General features: G+C 46.5%; 1 protein-coding gene across 2 annotated transcripts in view; it reads right to left on the minus strand.

Moving 5' to 3' along the window:
• The window catches only part of NR5A2 (nuclear receptor subfamily 5 group A member 2), a 150,766-nt gene extending 139,537 nt beyond the window's left edge, over positions 1-11,229 (minus strand). For both annotated transcript variants that reach the window (XM_055233912.1, XM_055233911.1), the window contains exon 1: positions 11,028-11,229. In XM_055233912.1, the coding sequence (XP_055089887.1) occupies positions 11,028-11,091 (64 nt within the window). In that variant the 5' untranslated portion in view covers positions 11,092-11,229. The remainder of the gene's footprint in view (positions 1-11,027) is intronic.
• Between the last annotated feature and the right edge of the window lie 3,166 nt (positions 11,230-14,395).

Genomic DNA, 14,395 nt, shown 5'->3' on the forward strand with positions numbered 1-14,395 from the left:
GGACACTAGCCGCCAGCCAATAAGGATGAGGCTCAGGCTCCAGTCCCCCGGCCTGCCCCAACCTCTTCACCCCGCCTCACCCCCTCCCACCCCACCCTGGCCCGGGGCGGGGGGGATGTAAATGCAGCCGGCTCTTACAGCTAGTCAGAAGCGACCTCTGTCTGATCGTGGCGGCGAAGAAGAAGCAGCCAGAGCGGCAATTTCCTCGAGCTGAGGGGAAACAAGAAGGGATGGGGGCGCGTGTGGGCGTGTGCCCTCGCTAGTGTGTCGGATGAGGAGATGAAGGGGAGTTAAACACCCATTTAAACCACTGAAAGGAGAAAATTCAGCTGACCGTTCTTACATGCAGAGTTGGTCTGCGGTCAAGGGTCCTCCAGCTTCAACTCCCCAGGGCACTGAGACCCTGAAGGGGCCGAGGGTCCCGGCTCAATGAGAGGCGGGCCACAAGCCAAGAGCTCACTCATAGAATTAGAGGAAGGGGCAGCGACTCCTATTTCCCCAGCCTGCTCCCTAGTCCCTTTTTTCACTTTTAAAAGACCCTCGACTGGAGCCCAAGATCATCTAAGCGACAGACTTTCCAGGTTTAGTGACCTGTGTTTCCACACAGAATACAAGGATCAGTCCAGGCTGTACTTTTTCATTCTGTTGTCTGATGGGACCAACCACTTGAGGCCGAGGCCCAGCATTTAAAAAATGTTTTAAAGAACCATCTGTTATGCAAGCTCTTTGACCACCAGCCCAGCCGCATATTCAAAGTTTTCAGATCTCCTCCCAACAAGATAAAAAACATTCTTTCCAGCCTCCTGACTGCATGCGAAATGTCTCATATTTAGGGTCTGCTGTGCAACGAAGTAATTATCAGAGTCCACCCACAAGGGGGTGAATTTGAATCTCAAAAGATCTAAGTTTATTCTATTTGAATGGTATAGAGATTACACATTGAAACTGCCCAGTCCGGTATTTGGTGAATTGGAAATTATTCCAATCTTTGCAGTGCATAATGTATATAAAATGGGTTGTTCATCACCCACCCACACCTGGCAATTCAGGTACTACTGACTCTCTTAATTGATTTGTCATTTTGCTCTTCAATATATATTCAGGATCAAAGTTATTTAGACTCCAGCTTTAGTAGCAACTTCAGGTTTCATTGAAACATTTAAACTTATGAAGGCCTGTCCATTTGTTTGTATGGAGAAGTGGGCTGAAGTTGCCAAAAGCTCCAATTTTTGTGATAGTATCAAGTATCACTGTCACTACATTTCAGTATTCCTAGTTGTTTTAAATATCACTGAGAACTAAGAAAGAAAGGGAGTCAGTTTCAGGGCTCACTACAGTGGTTGCCCTGCTTTGCTCGTGAACTTTGAAAATCAGTTTGTTTCAAAGCCTTAATTAAGAAGAACCTCCTCCCACAGCAATTCGAAGAATTTATGGGGGCACTTATGATACAGCACCTTTCCCAGATTCTAGCCTGGCAAGGATGCAGGACTCCATACCCTTGGTCCTAAGAGGAAACCTCCAACCCTCAGTGTGTGGTGGTGATTTCACCTCTGCTTGGTGAAGCAGGGGGAAGTTAGGAGAGTTGAAAGAAGTTGAAAGAGGGTCTGACAGGACCTTGAAATTGTAGTGTATCAAGAAACCCTGCCTTGAGTTGAGGCTGAAACTGAGGCTGAGGCTGACCTAGTGAGGCAAGCTTTGTGACCATGCTCATAACGCCAGCTGCCAGGGCCAGAAGGGACTTGCTTAGGCCACACTAGCGACTTCTTGGTCCATGCCAGTCTACCCTCCCACCACATCCCCGAAAGATGGAGAGTGGTGGTGGCAAAAGGCCAGCTGGCACTCATTTATCTCTCCACAGGTAGACCTTCCAGGAAAGAAAAATCCTCAAAAAATGGGAGGGGTGCGGGAGGGAATAGTGGCTGGGGACTAGGTTTTAAAAATCCATGCTTTAAAAAAATTAACGGAGGAGCTTGTATCACGGAAGGAAGCCCTTTCCTCTGCTTTGAAAGTCTAGTCCAGGCCAACACCTAAGCGTAGCAGCGAAATGGAGGGGGATTGAAAGAGCAGAAAGTCTCGAGCGAGAGAAAACGGCCTTTCCTAAGAACCAAGGGAACCCCTAGCTCAGAAGCCTAAGCCCTCGGCGCTCCAGGCCTTTACCTCGACGACGGGAAACGCTCCCTGGGGGGGCAGCCCTATTTCAGATCCCCTGGAAGGATGTCAATATCCCCGCCAGCAGTGGACGAGGCAAGGAATCTTCCACTGGAATTGATTCTTGCCAGAGACCCGAGGGCACACAAACCTTCCTCAGGTGGCTCCGCATGGGATTTAAGGAAGCAGCGGGGTCTCCATCCAAGAGGCAGATGCAGAGACAGGGGCGGCGGCACCAGGCTTCCAGCGTCAAGCTCATTACTGCCCTCCAAGTACACCCTTTCTTCTCCCTCAGAACTCCCTCCTCCTTCTGAGCACTCACTCTCGTCTTTTGACCCTTCAATTCTGCTGGACAAGGGACCCCTATTGAAGCCGGGGACCCGCCAGCTCAGTGACCTTGGATGGGTCTGGGCGTCCCCCAGAAAGCCCTCTGCTAAAGGAAGCTGTGGGAGGAGGAACCCGAGTTCGCGGTGTCTAAGATGGGTTATTTGGGAATGGTTCTGGGTTCCCGAGTCCGCAATATGAAGACAGCCAAGTGGCTGCGGGAAGGGAAAGCAGTTGAGATGTAAGTAGGTAGAACGGGGTCTGTGTGGTCTAAATGCCGGCGCCAGCGGTGGTCTGGACTGACCCATAAATACACCTACCGCAGTTGGACAGACGCATCTCATCCTCCGCCGGGGACATCTTAGCAACTGCCACTGTACCTCTTAGTGGAAGCACACTTAGGAACCCACCCCGTACTTACCGCTGCGGGAATTGTAACTGGTGGCGGAGACCAGAGACTAGAACCCGGGAGGCCTGGGAGTCGGTGGTGGGACCGGGGGACAGCTCTGCTCAACTACCTTGCGCGTTCTCAATTTCTTTGCGCTCCCTCTGCCAACTTCTGGCAAACTTCTCTCCTTTTCTCCCACCTCCCCTCCACCTCCCCTCCACCTCCCCTCCACCTCCTTCTTTCCGACGAGACTGGTCTCCAGGGCTCGCCCTTCCCGGTTCTGACTTTGTCTTAAAGTGTTGATTGACGGTTGCAATTACGAAGGATGATGGCTCGGGGAGGCTCCCGCAGCCTTGATGAGCCCGAGAAGCGCAGTCCTAGCATATTTTATCCACGCTCGGCGTTACGGGGCCGTGCACGCCCCATTCACCCAGCTGGCTGGAGCTAAGGAGGCCTCGCACTCCCCACTCGCGAGGATGCAACTGCCTGCCCTCCTCCCCACCTCCTCCTTCCCGTGGTTCAGCACCGCATTTAGGAGCGTGAGCTGCGAGCAATCAGCTCGACCTGACCTGGAAAGTGTTGTTCAGCCCCCGCGCGCTTGACCCGTGCCGGCTGCAGCGGGAAAAAATATCAGGATTTTCAGGAGCGGTTCAGGTTTCCTGGGCTCGCAAAAGGTGTGGCAGACACACCTTTCCTCGGCGCCTGGGTAGATGACCCACCCAAACTTGCACAAAACTTGCAAAACCTTCCTCCTTCGAAACAATTTCTCTCGTCTTCTCTTCCATTCCCACTTTTTGGTGCTTTTTAAGAAACCAGGACAATTAGTTTTTTCGTCCCACATATCTACCTTTTAGACCCAGGAAAGAGTCTAGATTTTTTTCAGATCTCCATTACTAGGCCGGGATAGCCCGAGGGGAAGAGGAGCAAGTTTTTCAGCCTACGGAAGCTCCGGGTCTACCTAATTTTTCCGCCCCTCCCAACCGAAAAGCCCAGCAGAAGCTGCTTTTGCCTTTCTCTGAAAAGTTTAGCCAGAACTCCAGTTTCATTCCCCGGCTCAGAGGGCCAGGCTACCCGCCCACGCCCGTAGGCTCCACCCGCCCTCATCCTGAGCGCTTTGTATTAGAAAGAGATGGGTTAAATTTCAGTACAGGCATAGGAATTACCAGGGAGCGTTGTGTTGACCGAAGCTTTAAAAAAGCAAACCTGAATAGGTGAGTAGTCGTGCCTTGTTAAAAAAAAAAGAAAGAAGAAAAAAGAAAAAAAGCCTTTCTGCTGCACGTGTGAATAACTACTTAAGACATCAACATCAGCCCCTAGAGCAGGATGGCGATTGATTCACAATCACTATGAGAGTATCTCGATCTGGCGTGGCGCGGTTTTTATCGCGGAGGAAAACGAAAGCCGAAGCAATTGTCTGGGTAATCCAACCTACCCCCCACCCCCCCGGGCAACCTCCCACCCTTGCCCCAGAGGAAAGGAGGGCTTTTTGGAGAATTTGGCCTGGGTATCAGAATCTACGGCTCTTTGTATAAAAAGAGTTCACGGAAGAACCTTTTCACTTATTTTCTTTGCAGCAAGTTGTCCCAACCCAGGGATCCTGGAGCGCCCCGCCAGGGTATAGCCGGTGCCCTTAGAAGAGTGTAACAGGGAGATCCGGTATTAAGAAAGGAGCGGGGCAGGGGAAATAATCTCGGGTAGGTGGTCCAGTCTAATCTATCTCTTCCTCTCTGTAATTGAAATGGAAATTTGAGCCAGCTCCAGTTCAAAACTATTGAGACTCCACCCATTGGAATCAATCCTGTCCAGCCTCGGGGCCAACAGAACGACGATCCCGGCGCTAGCAGGCCACAAAGCACCTTGTGAAACTAGCTGAACACTTGCAGTTGCATCATTTACACCCTCTCCTCCGCTTCAACCTGGGTCAGGAACAAAATCCTTAGCACGAGATTATTCTAGGCTGCCATTTAAATGTATCCGGCGATACTGGAAACTTCTTGACGGAAGGGGTAACGTCCTGCATTGCTTCAGAATTCCTCGGCTTTTGCAGCGAGGGGATGGATCCAACCAAACTTCTTCGTTCAGAAAAGCCCCTGCCTGAGCTTCCGATTCTTAAGGTCAAAGAGTGCCGGGATCGCAGAGGTGCGGGGTCCAGCAATTTGGGTCTCACTTGGTCAGCAAAGAAAATGGGAGCTTGGAAAGGCAAGACTTAACAGTGGTACCGTCACACTCAAGCATGGGCGTGGAACTAGAGAAAGTGTTATGGTCTGGGCAGTTACAGAGGTTGCACAATTAGAAGGGCGTGGGCTTTTCCAACATGGAGATAACTTTTGTGATTAAGAGATTGGTGTACAGTGTGTGCCAAGGCTTGAGAGAGATTCACTTGTTTCCTCCAGAGTTTCTTGTCTGGTAACTGGGAAGTTGATTCCAGGACGAAGCAGTGGATTCCGACCAATTTTCTTTCCATTCCTGTAGAGGCCGGGGGAGCAGGTGGAGCTTGCAGGGGCCCGGGAAGCAGGGGCTGCAGGCATCCAAACCCTGAGCAAAGAATCCAGCACTTACAGTGAAAAATGCTAGCATGGGTGTGGGACTAGCATATCTCACTGCAAGAGGCACAGCTGGGTTTGTCAAAGGTGCTTTTTTTTTTAATTGACACCTAAATTGTCTTTCCCTATACCCTCCTCTCATGGTACAACAGTATGTTTGTTAATGCTATCTAATTCAGTCACTCAGTTTGAGTGATTTCCCTGCCCTCCTCATACCCACTGACTCTATAACAAGTACATGCTCTGAATTTCCTCTCAGTTCCTTCTCACCATCTGTTGGTAGCCCTGCGAGTTGCTACAATATACCACAAATTCACAAGCTAAACTTCATCCAAACTCCAGAGATCCTTTCCAGGAAACTCCAGAGTAGGGGACCAGAAGTGTCTTTGTCCCACCCCACTCAGACCTCAGTCCTCCCAGATGTAACTTCCACTCTGCTTTCCATACACCACTCCCTATGCCACCTTTCTGAATTCTAGAAGGATCCAAATGTGATTTCTACTGTGGAATGGAAATGAAGATTAAAAAGCCACTTACAAATATGTTTCTAAAGCTCGAAATGTCTCTTGGAGGAAAGTCTGCATAGACCAACATTGTATTAAATCATAACTCCTTTATATCAACAAGAACAAGTGGTTACCACTTTGGAGAAAGAGCATGTATTTCAGAATACTTCTTGGGTTCTATTTATAGTTCATTCTCTTGACAAGCTGAGTAAATTGCTTGACCTCTGATTCCATTTTTTAAATCAGTAAAATTGGGTTAACAAAGTAAACTTTATAGTTAAATCAGACAGCGCCAGGAAAGAAATATACTATGCTGGATATATATATATATATATATATATATATATATATATATATATATCAGTATATCAGTTCCCCTCTGTCTTTCCCCTTAGCTTCACTCAAACTCATCATTCTGTAAGAAAACTAAAAAGGGAATCACTAACCATTCTAGGACCACCTTCCAGTGGGACGTGCTTGCTAACTTGATTGTCTTGCAGGGCTTGACAAAGTCCTTGGGGACAATTACATTATGACCAGATAAAACTGCTCATATAAGTGCTCATGGTCATCTGCATTCAGGTTATTTGGTGTTTAATAGTTAAACTCCAAATATCTTTTCTTACTTATCAATCACACAAAAACATACATAACAGCTTCCCAAAACACTAAAGAAGAGGCAACCTTTATCAACTTGCCTGGTCAGTTTCAGTTCACATGGTTTTCTCAAGCTTGATCTCTCAAGATCATATTGGTCATATTTCAACTCTTCCCCAGGGCCTCCCCAGAGCACAATGCCCTCCTGAAGTTCCTTGAAGCCAACTGGATTTTTCCGAGAAGTCTGTTCCAATAAGGTGAAGCGTGAGGAAGCACAACTCAAAAGAACTAGTTCTATCCTAAGGTAGACTCTAGAGCTGTGGAGTGAAGTTGTCTTGCCTACCTAGTGCATCCCTGGGGGTGGGGATTGGGTTGGGCCTGTAGGTGGAAGTCTGACAATATGCCCTTCTCTAGCTCAACTTATGTTCAAGGCTGAATCCAAGATAATCCTAGACATTGTGTCTGGTGGAGGGGTCAAGTAAAGGAGAGAAGCATTAACAAGCCTCTGTTCTCCCTTCCTCTATAAATCTCTCTTGGTTTGTTAGAAGAGGTGTTAAAGATGCCGGGTGCGGTGGCTCACACCTGTAATCCCAGCACTTTGGGAGGCTGAGGTGGGTGGATCACCTGAGGTCAGGAGTTCGGGACCAGCCTGGCTAACATGGTGAAATCCCATTTCTACTAAAAATACAAAAAATTAGCCGGGCGTGGTGGCGTGCACCTGTAATCCCAGCTGCCTGGGAGGCTGAAGCAGGAGAATGGCTTGAACCCAGAAGGCTGAGGCTGCAGTGAGCCAAGATCATGCCATTGCACTCCAGTTTGGGCAACAAGAGCGAAACTCCGCCTCCAAAAAAAAAAAAAAACAGGTGTTAAAGAAAAAGAAATCCTTTTTTGTTTTTTTGTTTTGTTTTGTTTTGTTTTTGAGATAGGGTCTCACTTTGTTGCCCAGGCTGGAGTTCAATGGCACAATCACAGCATCCTCGACCTCCCTGGCTCAAGTGATCTTCCTACCTCAACCCCCAAGCCCTAGTCACTGGGACTACAGGCACATGCCACCACACCCACACCCAGCTAATTTTTTTTTTTTTTTTTTTTTTTGTATAGCCTGGGTCTCACTATGTTGCCTAGGCTGGTCTGGATCTCCTGCACCCAAGTGATCCTCCATCCTCAGTCTCCCAAAGTGTTGGGATTACCAGTTTGAGACACTGTGCCTGGCCCAAGAACTCTTTTAACTCTGGTCACTACCTGTGGATCCAGGCCAGAAAAGAGGAATCTGAGAAGCACTGTTTTGGAGATGGGCTGGGGCGTGGAAAGAAGGGAGGCTCTAGAGTTTAGCTTCATAGAAGAAACTGGCAGCCTAAGCCCCAACTATGAGAATCAGAACATGGGCTTGGGTGGCTGGCATTCTAAATAAAGCTCGCTGGAGGTTAGGGTGACATAACGGCTATCACACTTTCCACTGATGACGTCTACTTTCAGAGATCCTTATAAGCACAGAGATTGCTGGAGGTTATCACTGAAATAAAATCAGACTGAGTGTTCAGGGGACCAGATAGCAAGACTCACATTACAGACTCAATACAGTGTTTGCACTGTGTATCATGTACCCCTAAGTATGCAGACATAACCTTCTGTGGATAATATGCAATATTATACTGAGTGCATAAAATATTCTGCAAATGCAGTTAATTTGAAGGATTATGGAAATTTAATATAAATCAAAGCATAATATTGGGCACATTGTGAGAGTGGTCAATAAATATTTGTTTTATGTATAACATATTTCCTATTACACAGATATGGCTCTTTTCTTGATATAGGTAAGTATAAAAAGCCTCTAAAGTTAGTACTGCATATTATTCAATAAAATCATCCCACCTGGGAGAAAGAAGTAAACCAAGACCAGAAACCAAGAGTCTGGCCAGTGTCCCAGAGTTAGTTAACTTTAAGGGAACAATCTAGTTATAACCTGAGTGTGCTGCTTTTACACTACAATAAATGATTATCTTGCAGGTAGGCAGAAGGAACAACTTTATCTTAATTCTGCTTTTCTATACAAGCACAGACATCTATACAAAACTTTCATGTAACCATCAGTGTGCGTACAAGATGTAGCCCCTAGTTAAAAACCATGGAGACACCTTTTCAAACAAAAGGAGGCTCAGTTCCTAGTACAACACAACTGAATTAAATGTAGAATTGTAAACCCTGATTGATGTCTACATACACCGGGCTCGGTTTTGTGAACCACTCAACACAGCCCACCTTGCAATTTGCCATCTGAAAGCTACCCTTGAGACCCTCAGACACTCTCTACAGCTGCACCCGTGGGTTCTTCCCAGTGGGGCTGCCCTGGGCAATCAGAAAGACCCATTCAAGGGGCATCTCTCCCTCAGGAATCGGGTCAGGCCCTTCAATCCAACAGTTCAGTCCGAAGGCTCCTCACCGCCCTCTCTTCCTCTCCCTCAGCACTTTGGTTGGCTCCGTCCAGCCATTCACCCTGGGAACGACCGTCAGCACCCTCGTGGTGGCTACGAGGTAAACAGATTGTCTCTCGGTGCCACAGCCGCCTCGGGGTCACTAAGATGTTGCAGATGTGGACACCTCACAACCACCTGCGGGGCTCCAATACCAGGAGGCGGAGGGGCTGTGCTTGGGTTGGGAAGGGACTGGTGGCTGCGAACAAGATCCTGAAAGAGGTCTCTTTTACCGGAAAATTGACTGGAATTTTGTTATCCCGGAATCCGGCGCCCGGAAGTGCCTGCACAGGTTTAGGATGTTGGGGTAGTCTCGCTGAGGCCAGGGGAGAGCCTTCTTCGGTATTTTTCTTGAGGTGTAGTCCCCAGCAGCCCCTTATGGGCTGGACCGACAGTCCTCCGGTTCCCAGCCCTCTGCGGTGGGACCGATTCCAGAGCTGCAGGTGTTCTCTGTTTACGCTCAGAGTGTACCCGCCTCCGTCCCTTGCGATGTGAGTTGCGCGTGCGGAGGGTGGAAATACAGTTCTTCCAAGGTTGCAGAGAGAAGTGCAACAGCGTCTCTTTCCCCTACGTTACCCTCTTTAATTCACCCATGGGGTCTGGGGGAGACTGCGGGGGATCGGCGTGTGTGGTCTCCCGACCCAGCTCAACTCTATTTTGGCAGCGACCAGCCGGGGCTGCGCGCAGCAGGAGCCCAAGAACGCCCGCGCGGGTACGAGCCCCCGAGCGCGCCTCCCCCGTGCACGCGCAGTCCGCGTTTCCGGCCCGAGCGCGCTCTAGCTGCGGCCCCGGACGCTGAGCCGGAGCTGCGCGGAGCTGCCCGGAGCTGCCGGGAAGGACTCCTCGCCTGCGCACCGCGGCGGTTCTGCCCGACGAAAAAGATGCGAAATGGTTTTGTGCTTCTCTCTCATCTTTCTTGTGCCTGTATTTTCTGTGTTATCTGCAGAACAATTGATTGTGTGTTACACCCTGCTTGCCTTCCCCATGTTTTCTTTTTCGTAAATATAGAACATTTTTGGTAAACATTTCCTCAAGTGATATACTTTAGGGTGTAGTTGGCCCATAAAAAAAGCAATCACTGTATTCTGTGGAGTCAGCTGACTAGGAAGGAAAAAAGAGAAAAAACTCAAGCCTTGATTTTCTTTCTTGTTACAATGGAGCTGAGACTCAGAGCTCATGGCAGGCCCCTGCAAATTCGGAGGGAAATTCCAGTCCGAAAGCCTAGGCAGATGCTACCAGAAAAGGCACAGGTCCTTCAAAAACTGGGGAAAGGCAGAAGGGCTTGACTTCCAACAGACAAATAATTACAGAACACTGGGAATTACTTCCCTTTAGTCCTTTACTTTTAGGATTAATTGAATGTAGTCTTGCTATAAAATTCACAAGTTTGTAACTATTTTTTAAATGAAAAGTAGCTTTATTATTTCTATTTGTAAAAACAAAATATACTAATTGTTGTGAAAAACAGTAGCTCTTAACTTCAAATCCTTTACTAATGATGGTCTAGTTTTTTTGGGTTTTTTTTTTTTTTTTGGAGGTGAGGGCATGACTTTCATTCCCCAGGAAAATAAAATGAAAATTTTTTACGGTATAAGCAGAGAATGAGACACCATACTTTTGTGTGGGTTGAAAAGTAACAAATACTTGACAGCTATCTGTTAGAGTTTGATCAATGATCACTCAATATGATTAACTTGTTTCAAATTGTTCAAATTTTAGCTTATTATTTCTGATTAAAAATTATCAGAAAATATTAAAGTTGAAATTGATAAATTATAAATCATATTTTCTGGCTGTTTAGGCTATTAGAATGACACCAGTAAACACTAGATATAATGAATAATATTCATATTTTGAAATATCCATTTGCTTTTTTTGAACTGCAAGAAAGATAAATGTGAGATATATATACTTAGGCTTATTATGTGCTTTTAATAAACATAATAGGAAAAGCCATGACTTAAAATGCAAAATCCATCAACGAGATTAAATTATATGTATGTAGTAGCAGAATAAATAGATGATCAATAGAGAAATTCCTACTTACCAATAGGTGTAAGTCCGTGCTTTAAAGACTCTTGTAAATCCCCAGTATCTGAATTAGAAGACATTCTTTGTGAAATTATAGGCAGTTCTTTGGCTTAAAGCAGAAATCATTGAGCAAAAGAAAAGTGCAGCTTGTCAAATTTCGTGGCCTTGGGAAGGACACATCAGACTACAGTAACCCTTAGTGAAAGTTAAGAAAAAGCAAAGGAAAAAAAATTAAAAATCCAGAATTCATAAAGTTACAAACAAGTCTTTCCCTGGACTCTGTACTTTTTCCAACATTAGTGACCTGCTGTAAACCATGTATCCAGTTTCATGATGGTTTCTAATCAGAAGAATGGAAACTTTTGATAGGCTTTGACTCATCACATGACTCTATGCAGGTTGATAAGAGGACCCTGTTATAAAGTGACAGCAAAAGAGATAAGAATTCTTGCCAGATAATGGCAAAGAAATGATTAACTCAGAAGTGGAGAGGTGCTATGCAGCACAGAGAGTGGAAAGTTGTAAAACTGAGGGGTCAGAAGATCAGACTTAGTGGATAAAACTGCAAACCAGCTAACTAACAGGCTAACTAAACTTTGGCTTGTGACATACCCCTTGATGTCATCACCTCTTTGCATAGAGGAGGACAGACATAGCTCTTCTGACCTCTGTAAATACATTTTAGATGATAACATTGGCAGACATTAATTCTTAAAGTGATGACTACAAATGTGATCGACACTCTGAAATACTACAGGTAGCATTTCCAAGCTTATGGTCATTTATTTATTCATGTTGTGGTCAACCAACTTTTTTATCGGGCCTATTCATTAGATGAGGAGTTAACCTTAGCTTGTTTCTACATTGGTCATGTGGCTAAAACACAGTCTATCTCTTTATCCCCAAAAAGTAAAACTTATACTTTGAGATTAATTCTGGCAAAATGGTGAATATGTAATACATTTTTCATAGTTATAAAGTTATTATTCTTAGGCTGGCCATGGTGGCTCACACCTGTCATCCCAGCACTTTGGGAAGCCAAGGCAGGTGGATCACCTGAGGTCAGGAGTTCGAGAACAGCCTGGCCAACATGGTGAAACCCCATCTCTACTAAAAATGCAAAAATTAGCTGGGTGTGGTGGTGCACCCCTGTAATCCCAGCTACTTGGGAGGCTGAGGCAGGAGAATTACTTGAACCTGGGAGGCAGAGGTTGCACTGAGACGCTGTTGCACTTCTCTCTGCAACCCTGGAAGAACGCAATCCAAGATCGTGCCACTGCACTCCAGCCTGGGCAACAGAGTGAGACTCTGTTTTCAAAAACAACAATAACAACAAAATAACAATTTTTTTTTTTTTTGAGATGGGGTCTCGCTCTGTCGCCCAGGCTGGAGTGCAGTGGCACAATCTTGGCTCACTGCAGCCTCCGTCTCCTGGGTTCAAGCAATTCTCCTGCCTCAGCCTCCCGAGTAGCTGGGATTAACAGGGGCACACCACCATGCTCGGCTAATTTTTGCATTTTTAGTCGAGATGGGGTTTCACCATGTTGGCCAGCCTGGTCTCAAACTTCTGACCTCAGGTGATCTACCCGGCCTCCCAAAGTGCTGGAATTATATGCATGAGCCACCGCACCCGGCCAAAACCCCCAATTTTAATATTGACACTCCTTTTAAACTAAGTAAATGCAGGTTGTGTGTATGGGTACAGATAATTTTTAACTCAATATATAAACATTTGTTGTAACAAAACTTCATGCATCAGATGATAGATTTAGTGGTCTTTGTCTAAAGATTCACATTACAGAATTTATGGTCTATTAATTTATTTAGAGATAGGATCTCACTCTGTCACCCAGGCTGGAATGGAGTGGCACAGTCATAGCTCACTGCAACCTCAGACTCATGGACTTAAGCAATCCTCCTGCCTCAGCCTCCTGAGTAACTAGGACTACAGGTGTGTACCACCACACCTAGCTAATTTTTTAAATGTTTTGTAGAGACAGTGTGTTTGTAGAGACAGTATTGCCCAGGTTGGTCTCCTGGGCTCAAGCAATCCTCCTGCCTCAGCCTCCCCAAATGCTGGGATTACAGGTGTGAGCTACCTGTAAACCCAGGCCAGTCCTTTTTTTTTTTTTTTAAGGCAGAATCTTGCTCCATTGCCCAGGCTGGACTGCAGTGGCACAATCTTGGCTCACTGCAACCTCCGCCTCCCAGGTTCAAGCGATCCTCCTGCCTCAGCCCCCCTAGTAGCTGGGATTACACGTATGTGCCATCATGCCTGGCTAATTTTTGTATTTTTAGTAGAGACGGGGTTTTGCCATGTTGGCCAGGCCAGTCTTGAACTCCTGACCTCAGGTGATTCACCCGCCTCAGCCTCCCAAAGTGCTGGGATTACAGGCATGAGCCACCTCACCCGGCCCTTTTTTTTTTCTTTTGTTTTTTATTCAGATTACTGTTAGTTATTTCCCCTCTTGCCTCACTTCATGTCAGTTGAAATGTTGGAATACAGCATCTGAAAGTGCTGTCCACTGCCTTTCAGCTGTGCTGCTGGCTCTGAACTTTGCCCAAGGCGAACTTGCCTTTATCAGGTTGGGGTCGCTTGGGGTCTGGGTGACCCCTGAAGTCAGAATCAGAAGTGGCCACAGCTGTGACTTGTGGTCTTCTGAGTATAAGAAATGTCCCCAGTTGGATATCCTCACAGCCTCATGAAAGTAAGATTTTATTGAGTAGACCTGCTCATGGAAGGTGGGTAGTTTCCAAGTGGCACTGGTACACACCAAGTGAAATAACTGGTAATCCTGGCTGTCAGCAGAGCCAGGTCAACATGCTGGTATACATGCTGTTTTTCCTTTGAGCTTTAAGTTCTTATGTACACATAACCAATCCAACCTACTTTTCATTAACACCATGTTAGATATTATTTTCTTAGATTGATATTTTTCTTTTAAAGAAAAAAAAATCATAGGGTGGATTTTAAAGTATTATTATTGAAACCAATGACGACTTCTTTGATTTTAGATGGAAACCCAGAAAGGACCTTCCATCTTCTCTCTCTCTCTTTCTCTCTCTCTTTTTCTCCCTCTCCTCTCTTCTCCTCTCCTCTCCTCTCTTCTCCTCTCCTCTCCTCTCCTCTCCTCTCCTCTCCTCTCCTCTCTTCTCCTACCCTTTCCTCCCCTCCCGCCTCCCCTCTCCCTCCCTCCCTCCTTCCCTCCCTTCCTTCCTTCCTCCCTCCCTCCCTCCCTCCCTCCCTTTCTTTCCTTCTTTTCTTCTTTCTCTTTTCTTTCTTCTTTCTTTCTTGACAGGGTCTCACTCTATTACCCAGACTGGAGTGCAGTGGCACGATCTCGGTTCACTGCAACCTCCACCTCCCGGGTTCAAGTGATTCTT

Source organism: Symphalangus syndactylus, chromosome 19 (assembly GCF_028878055.3).
Source record: "Symphalangus syndactylus isolate Jambi chromosome 19, NHGRI_mSymSyn1-v2.1_pri, whole genome shotgun sequence".
Lineage (NCBI taxonomy): Eukaryota > Metazoa > Chordata > Mammalia > Primates > Hylobatidae > Symphalangus > Symphalangus syndactylus.